This window comes from Mandrillus leucophaeus, unplaced genomic scaffold, assembly GCF_000951045.1.
Source record: "Mandrillus leucophaeus isolate KB7577 unplaced genomic scaffold, Mleu.le_1.0 Scaffold745, whole genome shotgun sequence".
Classification (NCBI taxonomy): domain Eukaryota; kingdom Metazoa; phylum Chordata; class Mammalia; order Primates; family Cercopithecidae; genus Mandrillus; species Mandrillus leucophaeus.
The window spans coordinates 18253-35671 of NW_012108086.1; the positions used below are offsets into that span (position 1 = coordinate 18253).

Sequence of the window (17419 nt, forward strand, 5' to 3'; positions counted from 1 at the left end):
GTAGGTCACATTTATAGTTATTACTCATTAAATTGTATTTGTGTGTGGATGTGTGTATTCCAAAACTTGTGTAAGAAGATGACAGAACAATTGAACAAAGATGTATACGTTGCTGTGTTTACTTGTGAGATTGTTGGTGTCCATGTCCAAGAACATGCATAATAGCCCAGCTTCCATTTCTACAACAGTTCCAATTCTAAAGTCAGTTCCATAGATTGATTTGAACCACTTTAAGGCTTTAGAAATCTTTAAACCTTAAAGACATAATTGCTACTTTAGAATTCACATGTCTATCTATTTTCTTTGAAGTTTGCAAGCTGTTTTTCTCATGACTATTTGTGACGTGAATTTATTTACCCATCTTTGGATTCTACTCCAATACAATCTAGAAGAAAATTAAGAGAAATCCCAGGAAGTTGAGCCCAAGCAAATAATAATACAATATAGCTTATCATTCATGCAGGTGTCCCGTACGTTGCTTTTTATATAGTGTTCATTTAACCAACCTGGAAGGTAACTTCAACTTGACCATACTTTCCCGTTGAGGTCATAAGTGGGGTGCGCTGGCTCAGATAAGCAACACAGAATCACTGATTTTAAACTGGAAGGCCAATTTGTTAGCTATGCTCGTCGATCTAGCAATATATCCCCAAGCCGCAAATAAATATGTGAAATGCTATCACTGTAACATTTAAATATTTAACAGCTGTTTACTTAACTCTAGCTCAAAACTCAGTTTGTGTAACAGAATGATTCAATCTTCGCCCAAGACTATATGAGTCATTGTGATTTGAAGTTTGGATTCCAAAATCTTTATGTAAGAGATGGTAGTACACTGAAGCTTTTGAAACCCTAATTAACACCAAAAATTTCAAATATAAATAATTTGGTATAGAATGGAGCTAGAATTTGGCATTTTAAGGGAAAACATTTTACATAAAGGAATTACGTATGAATAACGATAAGGGCGATAAGTGAAAAGATACTAAGCAGTATACTGCTCTCTAGTTAGAGTTGGTCACCTCCATCTGGGTTTCCTATATTTGAAAAAACCAATACTAGTTTTCAAGTAGTACTAAGCAGGGAAATTGATATTTAAAGGAAAGAAAATCAACAGATGGCATGGAAGAAAAATTTTTAAATAATTTTAAACACTGTCCCCAAGCCTGCCAATGGTTTGGAAAGTATTTTTGGTTCCTTCAATTAAAATGTCACATGTGAATTTTAAACCATATTGAAAAATATTAGTGTTCTTCTGAATTCTGGACAGATGGTTTAATAAAACAAAAAAGGGATGTTTGAAAATTGTTATACTTACTTGTTATATTAAAAATTCTGAAATTCCCCTTTGTAAACAAAAAGGAAGACTTTACAATGTTTTTCACTTTTGTTTATGCTGTGAGTCTTGTGCTGTACTTAAGTGAATAACGGAAAAATAAAACAAAGAAAAAAGATGATATTGCTTCTAAAATATTGCCTGCTACTGCTGGGTGTCTACCCTTTTTCCATGTCATTAGCAGTTGTTTAATTATGCCAACAACATGTCTGCCTCTTGGATAGATCATTATGCCAGTTAACTTCTTCTAAGCCTTCAGACATTCAATTCATTATGACAACAAGGGAAGGGTACTGCTGCCCTCTAAAATGTAAGTGTGCTCTTGAGTGAGCTGAGTTCTCTCAAGGATGTAAGACCCATTACAAAAGGTTAAGCATATACAGTTCCAGGATTGGAATGACAAATTTTATGTCTCCTAAGAACTATAACTTTGTTGGATTTGCAAGATTTTGTGCAAGCCACAGCATTTATAAGACAGGCAATATTCATTCTTGAGAAAAAATTTATATTCTCTGGCAAATGCTGAGCAGAGATTTGTTAGGGGAGCCTATCAATTGAAAATTGTGTAAATATTGGCTACTTACATTTTATCTAAAATATACCGTCCTCAATTGGTACTTCTGCAACAAAGTTCTAGAAGGCACTAATTTGTGCTGTATTTGGAAAATTGTATGTGGAATTGTATGTATGATCCATATCAATTTATTTGTAACCTAACTTGGGGCCACTTTGACTTTTTAATTTTTAAGGTAATCAGCTGACACACACACACACACAAAATGCACACATATATAATGGTAGCACGTATTTTACATAAAGTAATCCTATAAAAATTATACTGGTATCTTTCACTGCTTTACCTAATATGGTAAAGTCATAGACTGAGCAAGTTAAACAAATCAAAATATGATTATGGGTGGAGAGCAACTCACGTGTAAAAAATAGTTTGAAAGATTAAATTCCAGATTGTGTCACAGGGTAATTTATATAAGTGTAACTATACTTGTAACTACATTTTCAAGTATATATCCTATAGGAATAATTGGATGTAAATTTATTAATTTTATGGTTAATGCAGAAACATCTTGAGTCATTTCTATTGTAATTTTTAGTTATTAACTATGGTTTATTTAAATATATACATTCAATGAATAAAAAAATTTAGAATCTATCTAAAACATACGAGATTTTCAGATAAGTGACAGTAAGCCCTGAATTCAAGGCATAAAGGTCACAAGATAAAAGGAAGCAAAGGGATTCTCAGAGAGTCTTTAAAAGTTGTGGTTTGAGAACAATAGGATTTGGGGATTTTTTACACTTCCTGGCTATTTAGTTGTGACTGTGTGTTGCTGCATAAATGACAATGGAGAAAGGATAACTTTTTAAAGGTGTTTTTCTAGAGAATAACCACGAAGAAACAGAACATGTAACTAGCGGGAACCACCATTACTGTTTATTTCACTTACCCACCTACTAATCTAGTAAATATGCATGGAATGCCAACTGCATGACAAGTACTGTGCTAAAGTCTAGGCAATTGTGAATCAAAAGATACAAAGGTCACTGCTCTCAAGGAGTTTAGAAGTAGTGGGAAAACAGAAACAAATGTAAAATGGGATTCTGCTGAAGATTACAAAGAAGAGGTACGAGAGCTGAATCAGGAAGACCAGAGAAGGTGCCCCTAAAGAAATCGACACTGATGTGGACTATGAGAAGTAGAAGATGATGATCAATCAAAGAGCTAAATGATCTTCAGGCAGAGAAGCATGTACAAAGGTGTTCTTGCTTGTAGGGATTATGCCAAGCAACAACAAAACAAAACAAAACAACTGCATTGCTTGTACTCAATGAGGGCAAGTGCCTAGCATAATGCAGATGTGAGACAGTCTACAATTTCTTGTAAAGAAATTGAAGAAAGAGCTAGAAAAATGTAGTCAATTATCTTAGGTCTATTTTTAATATCTGCCTGTCAATGCATAAAGAGTGAGTTAAATCATTTGCTAAGTATTAGAATTTCCTCCTACCCTCTTTCTTTTTCTGTTGACTTGAGGGGATGTATTCTTCACACTCCCACCATGGGGAGTTCATCACATCGGTGGCCCCAGAGAACCTTGCCTTCCAGTATCCATGCCCTTGTGTCATCCTCTCTCCTGAAGCCTGAGCAGGTTCTATGGACTGTTTTACCTAACAGAATGTGGTAGAAGTGACACTCTTCCAGTTCCAGTCCTTCTCCTTAAGAAGAAGTGGCAGCTTCTACTTTTGCATTCTGGGGAACTCTGAACTACCACGGATGAATCCTGTCTCTCCTGCTAGAGAGACTACCTGAAGACGGAGAGAATGGGAAATGATGTGGAGGAAAAGCAAGAAATTCCACTAAACAGCAAGACCTGAGGTCCGGATATACAACCCCAATCAAGTCCCAAGCAAGGATTTTAGAAAAAGTACTTTATTTGAAAGGGGAGTCTAGGAAGCATGGTCAGGGGAATAAGGAAGTAGAAAAAGGAAGGGAAGAAATCTGTGAAGGGTGCTTTACTGAACAGATTTAATTGAAGGCAAGTAAAATACAATTCCTCTCATAGGTCAGGGAAACAGCGTAGAACAATACCTCACTGTTACCCCTTCCAAGAGCAGAAATGTGTTCTGTATCCACCAAATCACCACACATCATTGGTGAAGGGCTGCTCCTGGAATCACTAACCCTCTGACCCTTTCAGCTTGCCCTAATGAGGGCCAAGTGTGCCTCCATACCAGAACTCCATGAGCAGGCAGTCACAGGTATTTAAGGAAAACAGTCTTTCAAGGATTAGTAGGTGAGTGCTGACTAAATATCACAGAGCTCTGAGCAGGCTGCCTTCACTGTGAAACACAAACTTCACGTGGCATGTGACATGTGACAATGTTTATTTGGCCTATTATCCCATCTCTAGCCTAGCTCCCAGCACATATAGCTGAAAACATGCTGAAAATGTGAATATTAACAGTTAAATTTGACTTTTCTAAAAAGGATATATGTTATATTCAATGGGCTTGGTAAATATTAGATACTAGAACTCATTGGGATAAAATTGAAAATGTTGATTCTATTCCCAAAAAAAAAGCCAACCAAGATCCCCTCGTCCTGCCAGAACTACAACTTTTGTGCTCGTTTTCACAAAGCTGGTGCTTGGCTGTTTTATATAATATTAAGGCACGATTTTAATTACTTGGATAGAGAAAAGTTCTAGAAGAGTCTCTAAGAAGGCTAGAATATCTGTTGTACTATTCTTCCTTTGCCAACATTCTGGTAAACCCATGAATAATATGTGTCAGTACTTGAACTACTTGAAATGGAAATGGCAGAAATTTAAGACCAACATTTCCTGGTCTTTAATTCAAAGCTTTTATAAAGAAACTGTTGGTCAAAAGAGTATCAGATATTTGGAAGAAGAAAAAAGCCCTTAACTCTTGAAAAGTTGTATATTCAAAACCAGAGGGAAGAACGGTAGTTTTCAGGAGAAGCAGATTGACAGCCTCAGAGTCAAACACCTGCAGAATGAAGCTCGGTTCAGTGTGGAGCTATTACGTTTCCTTGTTGTTACATTCAGTGTGTCCATGTTCATTCCATCAGCAGTTGAATAAAAACTGTGAGTGTGTATCCTCCTGCAAAAGAGCAAGGGAGTCCATTTGCATCGGGAGACAATTCTCCCCTTACCTCTTTTAACTACATGAAGAAATGCAAATTCAATGTCAAGTCAATTTTCATGTTAATAATAAGGGGAATAACTTGAAACTTCTTGCCCTAGGCTGGATTGTCTAATATCCAGTCACAGCTGCTAGACTGGCTTTGTCCCACACAACCTGACTTTCACTCCTTAACAGAAAACTTCAATTGTGTTGGTATCCGGCTTTAGTTTAGTAAACGTGCTACATTTAAGGGGACAGAGGAAGGAAGAAAGAAGAGAGAGAGAGAAAGAATCTGAGATCAGGACATAGGGCAGATGGCAGTTGCCTTAGTGGTGTCCACCCCTTACTTGCCTTTCAGGAGAAATACAGTGAACAAAATGGCCAAAGACCATTTTCTCACAGGGCAGAAGGAAAATGAGTAAAGGCTCTGGATAATCCACAAACTGAGGAACCTGAGTTACTAGTTCTTTCAGGAGGTATAGAGAATACCTCAGAACTCAATTCATTTCTTATTGCGAAGTGGTATATTTTTAAGAATGATGGGACAAAAAAACCTAAGGATATGTTGTGTTCATCTGTGTCAAAAACTACCCCAGTAACTTCTCCCTCCATATCCTAATTTAATCAGGATGCTCTCAAGGATGTGTCCCATAAATCTCTCCAGAGACTTCTTCAGACATTTCTAGTTTTTTTGTTTTTCAAGTGGAAAGACAGCAGAGCGCAAAACTACCATGCGTTATTCTTTGCTGTTATTTTAATGGAGATGGCTCTTTACTGGTGGCTCAGGGCAGTACTTTTCCCCGAGCAAATGCTATAGAAATACAAGCAGCTCACATTACAGTGGTTCTCCTTTATCCATGCTTTCACTTTCTGGTGTTTTGGTTACCTGAAGTCTACTACTGTCAGAAAATATTAAGTGGAAAATTTCAGAAATAAACTATTCCTCAGTTTCAAATTGCATGCTCTTCTGAGTAGCATGATGAGATCGCTCATCTTCCCGGTCCATTCTGCCCAGTTTGTGAATCGCCCCTTTGTCCAGCGTAGCCATACTGTATATACTACCCACTCATTCTTGTTATTGGAGCGACTGTTGCAGAATCTCAGTGTTTGTGTTCAAGTAACCCTTATTTTAATTAATAATACTTTACTAATAATAACTGAATTATTAGTTACTATTACTCTCCACTATGCCTAATTTATAAATTCAGCCTTCTCATAGGTAAGGGTCTTAGTCTGTTTGTGTTGCTATAAAACATTAACCGAAGCTGGGTAATTTATGAAGAAAAGAGGTTTATTTGGTTCACAGTTTTGCAGGCTTTACAAGAAGCATGGCACCAACATCTACTTCCGGTGAGGGCCTCAGGAAGCTTCCACTCACAATGGAAAGAGAAGGGGAGCAAGCATCACATGGCGAGAGAGGAAAGAAGAAGGAGAGGGGAGGGAGGTGCCAGGCTCTTTTTAACATTCAGTTCTCACAGGAACTAATCAAACAAGAACTCACTCATTACCTGCAAGACGGCAACAAGTCATTCATGACAGAGCCACACGCATGATCCAAATACCTCCCATCAGGCCCCACCTCCAACACTGGAGGTCACATTTCAACATGAAATTTGGAGGGGGCGAAAATCCAAAATGTATCAGTATGTGTAGGAAAAAACACAGTGTATACAGGATTTGGTTCCATCCATGGTCTCATGCATCTACTGAGAGTCTTAGGATGTATCCACTGAGTGTAAGTAGGGACTATTTTCTAGTGCTGCTGCTACTACTGCTCCTACTATGATGGCTACTACCATAACTACTGTTAAAAATTATCCGAGTGTGTTATAGAACTTCAGGTAAGAGTCACTTAGGTCAGCATGCTTTATATCCCTGCTAAAAATGCCCTTTCTCCAAATGCTGCAGGGTCTACCATGTACAAGATAATCACTAGAAAAGTGAAAGCACAGTTTAAATGTCAGCTTCAGTCCAGTTTTCTTTAGTGGCCACCTGCAACAGGATCATCTGAGGTACTTCTTAAAAAGACAACTTACAGGGAACTACGTTAGACTGACTTCATCACAATCCGGAATGGGGCTTATGAATCTTTCATTTAAACGAATGTTCCAGATATTTCTTGTTGAGTAGAAAATTTGAAAACTTCTGCCGGTCTTTTCTGAAAAACTTACACATAAGGTTTTGACCTACTTTGATGGAACTTGTGGCAGAATGTTCATACACCAGAAACGGTCAAACATTTCTCCAAATGCTTTTAGATTTTAGAAAATATTATTAAAATGATGATGATGATGATTATTATTTTAGATGGAGTCTTGTTCTGTCCCCAAAGCTGGAGTTCAGTGGCACGATCTCGGCTCACTGCAACTTCTGCCTCCCGAGTTCAAGCGATTCTCCTGCCTCAGCCTCCTGAGTAGCTGGGATTACAGGCATGCACCACCACGCCTGGCTAATTTTTGCATTGTAATTTTTGTATTTTTAGTAGAGATGAGGGTTCACCATGTTGGTCAGGCTGGTCTCAAGCTCATGACCTAGTGATCCACTCGCCTCGGCCTCTGAAAGTGCTGGGATTGTAGGCGTGAGCCACCACGCCTGTCCTAAAAATTATTTTAAGATAATTATATGTATATTTAAAAACTGTTAAATATCTTTAAAAATCTAGTAATCACAAGATGCAATGTAACTCATAATTCCAAATATTTTCCAAAAGGTGTGCATTAGTCCATTTTCATACTGCTATAAAAAACTGCCCAAGACTGAGTAATTTCAAAGGAAAGAGGTTTAACTGACTTACAGTTCAGCATGGGTAGGGAGGCCTCAGGAAACCTGCAGTCATGGCAGAAGGTGAAGGGAAAGCAAGGCGTCTTCTTGCGTTTTCTTCACAAGGTGGCAGCAACAAGTGCTAAGTGAAGGGGAAAGAGCCCCTTATAAAACCGTCAGACTTCGTGAGAGTGCAGCCACTACCGCGGGAACACCTCGCGAGAGCACAGCCACTACCGCGGGAACACCTCGCCAGAGCGCAGCCACTACCACGGGAACACCTCGCGAGAGCGCAGCCACTACGGCGGGAACACCTCGCGAGAGCGCAGCCACTACCGCGGGAACACCTCGCGAGAGCGCAGCCACTACCGCGGGAACACTTCGCCAGAGCGCAGCCACTACCGCGGGAACACCTCGCCAGAGCGCAGCCACTACCGCGGGAACATCTCGTGAGACTGCAGCCACTACCGCGGGAACATCTCGTGAGAGTGCAGCTGCAGCCACTATCGCGGGAACATCTGTGAGACTGCAGCCACTACCACGAGAACAGGCCGGGGAACCACCTCCGTGATTCAATGACCTCCCACCAGGCCTCTGCTTTGACACATGGGGATTGTGGGGTGAGGGAGTCTGTAATTCGAGATGAGATTTGAGTGGGGACACAAAGCCTAACCGTATCAAGGCTTATCTGCATATTTTCACTGAACTGGGATTATAATAATCGTATAGTTATTTTTACCCCTTTTTTACTCAAAATATATGGTAAATATTTACAATGTTACTAAAAATTTTCCTACACACATTTCTAAAGGTTTTATGCCATTTCCTCAAAATTATGTGCAGGCATTTAATAAACACCATTGTTAGATAGGCTTTTTTGTTTTTTTCCCTGAGGTTTTTTGGAAATACGAAACATTCAGAATCAACTTTCTTTATTACATACTTTTACTTTTGAAAACCATGAAAATATCATTATATACTCTTTACAATTCCATGTTACGATCACAGACTTCAGTTTACTAGCAAAAGAAGGGAAATATATTTTCTAAGTAGTTAATCCATAGAATAAACGTATTTATTACATAGTCCAAGATTATATAAATCATATTTCAAAATTAACTTTCTGAAAGTATAATTGTACAGGGAAGTGCGCATGAACCATCAAATGGAATAAACTCCAAATTGTCGACATTTAATGGAAAGTGTGTATTTTCTAATGTCAAATGGTATCGTCACTTGAAATCGGACGGAAAACAAGCACAGAGAAATGAAACTATAGCAAAACTAGGGAAGGAAAAAAAGCTGAGGCACTTAGTAATATTTTAGTAGATATTCTTTTTTGTTTAAAGCCAAGGCAGCTTCAAAATATTCTCCTTTATTTTATAAAAATGATTTTCCAAGCTGAAAGGGTTTTGAAAGAGTCTTTCCAGATGAGCCACTTTCCAGAAAATTATCTTGTGCGTGAATATGGAGGGCAGCAAATTTAAACTCATATGAATAGTCATCGGAGTTTGTCTTGAGAGAGCCGCTCTCTGTACTTCGAATGCAGAGATCTGATATATCTTGCAATTGATAATGAGTTTTAATACAAGGAAATGACCAAAACATCCGCAGTGTGCTCCTGGTTTCCTGAGAGAAAAAGGTATATCTGAGATAATGAGCACCAAGCCCAGTTCACCAAGGGCAAAATCCCTACATTTGTCCTTCCTGGTTAAGGGCTTCTGTGACACCCCGGTGAGGAGAGACTGCTGATTGACAGCAGGTTGTTATCTACCCACAGTTTTATAATTTGCTTAATCTATTTATGATCTCTATAACTCTTACTAAACAGTTCCATGGATATTCCTTTCATAGCCATTATAAAATGTAGGCTCCAAGAATCCTTCCAAACATTTTTAAGAAGTACATACAATTGTTAGAACCAACTAAGACTTTCTTCTAGCTAAGCTGTATTAGACCCTTACTCTGAACCAGACTTTACATTGGTTAATCCATATATTTCTCACAATAATGCTAAAAGGTAAACCTAATTACCCCCCGTTTTGCAGATGAGAGCTCAACTCCAGGGTAAAGTACCCACGGCTGTGCTAGTAAGAAGTGGTGGGATCACTAGTGAAAGGCAAGTCTCAATCCCTGTGTCCCTATTCATTATGAACAAGCTGGACCCTAGAAGAAACATCAGCTTTGAGACACTACATTTCATACAAGGGATACATTCTTACCAAAGCAATTTATAAATTGTAAAGAACAATGGAAATACAAATTTCAGTTAAAGTCAATTTTTGAATGATTTTTCATTCACAAATAAGAAAGAGGAATATCTTGACTTTTTCATTAATGTAATGAACAGGGTTCTCAAAAACATATGGAAATGTCCCCTTAGTAGAAAAAGTGTTTTGATCTTACCAAATATATGTATTTAAAACTATGTATAAATGATATACAGTACATGTACTGTTACATATTTTTTTATAAATTATATCCAACAATGAAAATTAAAAAGGATGAAGTGTATGAGCCAAGTTGAATTTTTTTCTCTCTCCTTCATTTTACAGGGAAACTAGACCATTTTACATACTCCACTGTGTAGAACACTAGAATCGATTTTTAGCATTCACAATACGCTTTCTAATGGGAAAAAGATGCTAATCATGGGTGAATGTAAAGAAAAAATTCATGCCTGAGTTTTGCTACCCTGCATGCTGGAGTGGGGGTAGGCCTCTAAATTTATATATTTCATAAGAGTTCTCTTAACCAGACTCGATTTAACTGGGGTTTGCAGGATTTCCTAGAGCTGCTGAATGTGCATGCTTGATCGGCAACTCTCTAGCTACAGTTCCTGCAGTTAGAATTGTATACGTACCAAAAATCAGTCATTTGTTCCCCGCAAAACAGTGTTTAAGTGTTTTGCATTATCTATGATATAATCTTTAGATTTTACTTCTGCATCAGTGAAACTAAATTAGGGAGCACCAAATAGGGCATTTACATTGAAGAGAGTCTTTAAATACTGGTTCAGCATCATTAGGTTGCTCATAAAGGAATCACAAATAAACATTTTAGAGAGGTTGAGTTTATTGCATATATTGGATATTTACAACATAGTAAATATTCCACCTGCTTATATTTGCTACAAATATAGAGATGGAAAAATGTTTTTGACCCTGGAATAAAGAAGCAATAAACAGCTTTACACTACATTAAGTACAAAAGTGAAGTTAAGGAGTCTGATAATTGGAAAAGTCATTTGTTGAAATAATCTTCCTCAAGAACATTGTTTCTATTGTAATACCAGATAATATAAATACCCAACACATCAGATGTTTGGAAAAAGGGTAGGTAGATCTCTTTACAAGTATTCTTAGCCCTGGGGTTTTATGTTTTTCAATGCTGATAAAAGTAGAAGACTGGATAACCAAGCAAAAATGGGTTCTGGAATAAAGAATTGCCTAAGAATATAAGTGTTTACAATAAACTCTAAGTGAGCAATTAAAAGAGTGAGAAATTTCAGGAAATTGTGATGTTGAAGATAATTCTCACCTTTAATAAATTTTTATTGCTCATTGAGATTTTAACTTTCATAACTAATTTTCAGTCATAAAATTTATCTCCTCTTTTAATCAAAACTTATTTTTTTCTTAACATGGTTTCTGAAATTTTTAAAGTAAAAGATTTTTAAATCTGGCAGAAAAAGATGATGAAAATTTTAATTTATTCTATTATGTGTGAAAAGGTGGGAGTCCTACTATGTTTCCCAGGCTAGTCTCGAACTCCTGCACTCAATTAATGCTCCAGTCTCATCCTCTCCAGTAGCTGGGATTACAGGCACATGCCACTGCACCCTGTTCACGAAAATTCTAAACAATTGGCTTTGTGATGAAGTTACATGACTTTAAATATTACTGACATTTGTTGAAAGTATTTCTTGCATTCAATATTGAGTTATTCTGTTAATGAAGATATACAAAGAAGATGACACACTAAAAAAAATTGCAAATTTCAAATGCTTGCATTTGAAATATATTTTTTATTTTCAGTGCTTTAAAAAATATTTTGACATGTTCAAAAACTGTGTGAATGCATTTTTATTAGAGATAGGTTTAAAAAATTTGTAATATACCTGTGATATGATTCATAGTAAGCCAGGTTGTCCTGTGGTAGCATACAACCACAGGATTTGAGTGGCTTCGGATCACAAAGGTTAATTTACCTCTCATTTAATGTCTACAATGGCCACAGATGCCTTTCTAGGGAAGTTGTTCTCCATGTTGCCATTTGGGGTTCCAGGCCTCTTTAGTAGGTTGTGTAACAGGATGAAACACTAGGGAAGTAACACAAAGTTCTTCAGTGCTTTCATCTGAAGACGACACATGTTACTTACCACACAGCCGATCAGAACTGTCATGTGACTACTCACGTGGACTCTTCCAGTTGCAAGACAGGATGAGAAGGAGGTCTCCTTGTACTCATAAATGATAAATAACTGAATATTGGTAAATACTAGCAATGTCTACTTACATGAACACAAACGGCATTATTTGTTCCTGTTTTTGTAGTAGGTTAGACAGTAACATAACCCTTCTTTTGATTCTTAATGCCACTTTTCTAGACAAGTTGGATAATGTATATTTTGATTGCTCTTTTCCTAGGAAATCTTATCATAGCTGTTCAATCATTAATTTCTAATAATAGTCCATATTTGCCATCTGTGAAATTAATTACTATAGAAGATTTCATCAAACCATGACCTAAGGTGCTGTTCTTGGAATCATTTAAAATTTTGCTGGGCAAAAGCAATGCTTTTTCTCTTTTATCAGCTGCCCCAGGTGAATGGGGGACAATGATGTGGCCTCCTACTCTGCAAAGAATTTCTATTTCCATTAAGCACTTTGAGACTAGGGAAAGACATTTTATACATCATTAAATTATTGTAATGCCATAAGCATTTGGGTTTCTGAATTGTTAGATTCAATCCCTATTCCTCTGAAGTCAAAATAATAATGTCGGAGAGAGGTGTAAGCATGTATGAGTAAGCAAATTCTTTCCTATGGATCATAGGGTGTGAAAATGAGTAGAGGGAAGATGAGACAAAGGATTGCTTAGCAAATTGGAAAAAGCTCCTCTTAGCCGCAAGAAGGTTGTAATATGATCAAGAAAGAGGAGGACCTGTTTGCAATTTTTCCTTGAAAACTCATATCTACCAATTATTTATCTTTCTTTATGTTAGATTAGTTAAAGACCAAAGTTGTTTCTGGTTTGTTTTTTTTTTGTGTGTGTGTGTGTGTGTGTGTGTGTGTGTGACTGAATTCAAATGTATCTGAGAATATAAATCAAAACTTGCAAAGGTTGGTCTTTCTAAATATTCCCCTCAACCCCTAATTCTTTGTTGATAGAATATTTTATTGTTATACTATTAAACCTAAGAAATATTTGTATTACTTTGATTTTCTCTTCCAGCTTATTTTTAAAATATCATAAAATCAAATAAACCTTTTGAGCTGGTAATGTGACCTGCCAAACATGTCATGGGCATGCAATTAGTCACCTCTGAATTTTAAAAAACAGCTTACCCTAATTATCCTCTAAATGTATCTGTATTTTGTAATACATCGTTTAGTAGTTACTATTTGGTACTCGGTAGGAAATAGCTCCCTGATTAAAGCTTGATTCCTGAACAGAATGAATGAATTGACTCTACTACAGATAAAGAAAATAAGGCTTAGAGAAATAATGACATTTATGTGCAGTTGCAGAGCCCAAAAAGTGCATGAGTACCTGTCTATTGTCACCTGGGCCATGCTCATTTCTATGCAATTTATACATGGTTGTTTCTCCAAGACGCTAAAATTGATGCAGAAGAGATTGTCTTTCAGCAAATTTGGTTAATATTATTCATCTATTAATTATCTCACCCGTTCATTCATTTACTTAAGAAACCTTTTGTGAGTACTTATTGGAAATCAAATTCTGGGAATTCAGAACTGTCGATTTTATTCCTGCTATCAGAAGCACACACCATAACAGAGCTGTTTTAAAAAGTTTGAAGTGCTAACTGAAAAGTGGAAAGAAATAGGAATAGTTTGTTAGTTTTGCAAAAGTTATTGGGTCAAAACTTACTTTAAGCAAGAGAAGAGTAATTTTACTTTGTCAAATTGGAAAGGAGTTGAAGTTGACGTTTGCCAAAGAAAGCATCATTAGCATAGATGGACGTGTGTGTGATGAAAACATGTAGGAAATCCAGGCATCTGTTCAACCTCAACTGATTGTGACTCTGTGAGATTAAAAGAAGGATGGAGATCAGGAGAGTACGGTGGTTAGAACGTTGGGGTAAGAGCAGATTGAACACTAATTCCATCCTTTACTGACTGCTGAATTTGCACAACTATGTAACTCCCCTCAGTTCCAATTTCTTCATCGTAAAATGGTGTTATCTTTCCCATCAAGTGTATTCAGTGTGAGGAATTAATTAAATGTAATTATACAGAATTTAGCCCAGTGCCTGACTCACAGAAAGCACATATTAAGTAAGTTTTTTTAAAGATTGAAAAAGCCTTTTATCACTATGACAAGAGATGATCAACAATTTAGGAATATACATAGAATGTGTAAATACCATTGCTATATGTTATATGTATATGAATAAATACAGAAACAGTACATATTTATTTGTTTAAGGAATTTATTAAACAGGCAAAAATTATTCAACATTCTAGAAAACAACCTTGATGTAACCTTATCTTGAAACACTTACTTAAAAAATAAATAGAATGTACTCAAAAGAATATTCATTTGGTAGGATATTGCTGATTGGTATAAAAAGGAAAAAAATTGTGGTCCAACTAGGTAAAATAAAGTTAAAAATGTTTTCTTTACTAAACGACATATTGCAGTGTTTAAGAAAAACATAAAGTATACAGTGCTTCACAAGTTTATTTCACCATGGAATGTTTTCATTGTAGGATATTTCATGCCATTTTCATTGCCTAATACTTTGGAAAATTATGTCTTAGACATTTAGTGCTATCCAGCTTTGTTACTTACAAAAAATTGAACTAGAATTAGTTTGGCACTGAGCTAGACTTCATAAGTGTTTCATTTTATCCAATGAATGTATAGCATTTGACAGCACCAAAATTAAACCACCATAGAAAAGAGAAATACTTCGTTCTCATTATTTGTTTTATAATTGTTTCTTTTTCATATGGTGTCAGTGTTATCCATTCAATTAAATTTATAATTTTCATGCTCTTCTTTATTTTGAATCTTAACTTAGAAAAAATAAAAAGAATAAAATAATAAAATGCATTTTTATTGGTTCTCATTCCAATTTCTGAAACAATATATAGTTAGCAATTTAAAAATTAATTATCCTCCATATATTTGCCTATTGATTTAGTCATTCCAAAATTTAGAAATTAGACAAAGTTTTTCTTTCCTCTACAGTAATCCTAGTAAATGTTATGCATTACTGTAACCCTATAAGGAGATTTAAAACTCCCGTACTTTTTTTGACCAGTTCTACTTTTCATGCACATTCCTTTCAGCGGAAGGGAAAAATAAAGAAAGAAAACGCATGGTAAGCACATAGACAGGAATGATCTCATTCTAATACGCCAGTGTCCACATTGACTCATGAGTTCATTAAATAAATGAATATTAGTTTTTATTTGTCTGCATGTCATGTCTGGCTGTGATGTACATTATACCAATTCTATTTTGGATTGATTGCTGACAGAGAAATCATTCATTATGCATGTCAGTAATGAAGTCCCAGAGACGTAATTTTTTCAGCTTGACTCTGTGAATATACAAAAAGGCTGGAGTCTCTTTGTGCTGGAAATAAGACAATACATGTCTCATTGGCATGTTTAAACTACATACAAGTTATAAGCATATGTAGCATATTGATAGTTATCAATGCCTCCTTTGAGGTTTAGTGATGAGAAAACGTGATATTCAGTAAATGGACTAGTACCTAACAGTAGGTGTTCCAGTGTTGCCAATTGCAATGCCATAATTTGTTCACTAGTAATCTGTTACTGGATAAATGTTGCAACTGCAAAGACACAACTCCCATTAAACTGGGAGAAGTTATATAGTTACACTGATTTTGATAAATTCAGGTAGAAATGTAATGATATTCTATGGTTTTGGTCATTTTTTATTATTCTAATTATATCATCAATCATAGTTCATTCCAGTTGCATATGTTATTGAATTATAGCCACTGTTCTAAAACTCAGATTTCTGAAACTGACTAATGCAATTAATTAATAAATTGAGGGAACAAGGCAGCAAAGATGAGATCAAAGTACCAGAAGGTGCTTTACTTCGGTGACTCAGACCTGGGAGCAGGTTTCTGGAGCCTGTGTCTTTAAGACAGTGGTCGGATTCCATAGTTGCCCATTGGCATATGAATCACATGATGGAGTGACACTAAACCCATCAAGTAAGGTGCCTTTACATACCGCTTTTAAAAGTTTGTCAGCAGAAATTACAACCCCATCAATACATGCAAACTCACATCTAATAAATTCTGCATGTTTAAAAGTTAAAAAAAAAGAAGTTTGCCATTTGGCTGAGCTTTCACATAATCTTGACCAATCTGAATACCCTTCGTTTTAGTCCATTTTCATGCTGCTAGTAAAGACATACTCAAGACTGGGAAGAAAAAGAGGTTTAATTGGACTTACAGTTCCACATGGCTGAGGAGGCCTCAAAATCATAGCGGGAGGCAAAAAGAGCTTCTTACTTGGTGGCAGCAAGAGAAAATGAGAAAGAAGCAAAGGCGGAAACCTGTGATAAACCCATCAGCTCTCGTGAGACTTATTCACTATCACAAGAATAGCAGGGGGAAGACTGGCCCCCATGATCGAATTACCTCCTTGTGGGTTCCTCCCATAACAAGTGGGAATTCTGGGAGATACAACTCAAGATGAGATTTGGTGGAGATACAGCGAAACCATATCATTCCGCCCCTGGCCCATCCAAATCTCATGTCCTCATATTTCAAAACCAACCATGCCTTCCCAGTAGTCCCCCAAAGTCTTAACTAATTTCACCATTAACTCAAAAGTCCACAGTCCAAAGTCTCATCTGAGATAAGTCAAGTCCCTTCTGCTTATGAGCCTGTAAAATCAGAAGCAAGCAAGTTACTTACTAGATGCAATGGAGGTACGGATATGGGGTAAATACAGCCATTCCAAATGGGATAAATTAGCCAAAACAAAGGGGCTACAAGGCCCATGAACTTCCGAAATCCAGCAGGGCAGTCAAACTGTAAAGCTCCAGAATGATCTCTTTTGACTCCAGGTCTCACGTCGAGGTTATGCTAACGCGAGAGGTGGGTGCCAATGGTCTTCGGCAGCTCTGCCCCTGTGGCTTTGCCAATGGCCTTCGGCAGCTCTGCCCCTGTGATGGTCTTCGGCAGCTCTGCCCCTGTGGCTTTGCAGGGTGCAGCTTTCGTGGACTGACATCAAATGTCTGCAGCTTTTCCAGGTGCACGGTGCAAGCTGTCAGTGGATCTGCCATTCTGGGGTCTGGAGGATGATGGCCCTCTTCTCACAGCTCCACTAGGCAGTGCCTCAGTGGAGACTGTGTGGGGACTCAACCCCACATTGCCCTTCCACACTGCCCTAGCAGAGGTTCTCCATGAGGTCC

At 37.0% G+C, this 17419-nt stretch overlaps 1 protein-coding gene across 1 annotated transcript in view; it reads left to right on the forward strand.

Annotated features, from left to right (window-relative positions):
- The first annotated feature begins 4059 nt into the window (after positions 1–4059).
- LOC105529059 (probable GPI-anchored adhesin-like protein PGA18) overlaps positions 4060–17419 on the forward strand; it is a 73248-nt gene continuing 59888 nt past the window's right edge. The window contains 2 exon segments of the mRNA XM_011966118.1: positions 4060–4111; positions 7957–8279. Of these exon segments, the coding sequence (XP_011821508.1) occupies positions 4060–4111; positions 7957–8279 (375 nt within the window).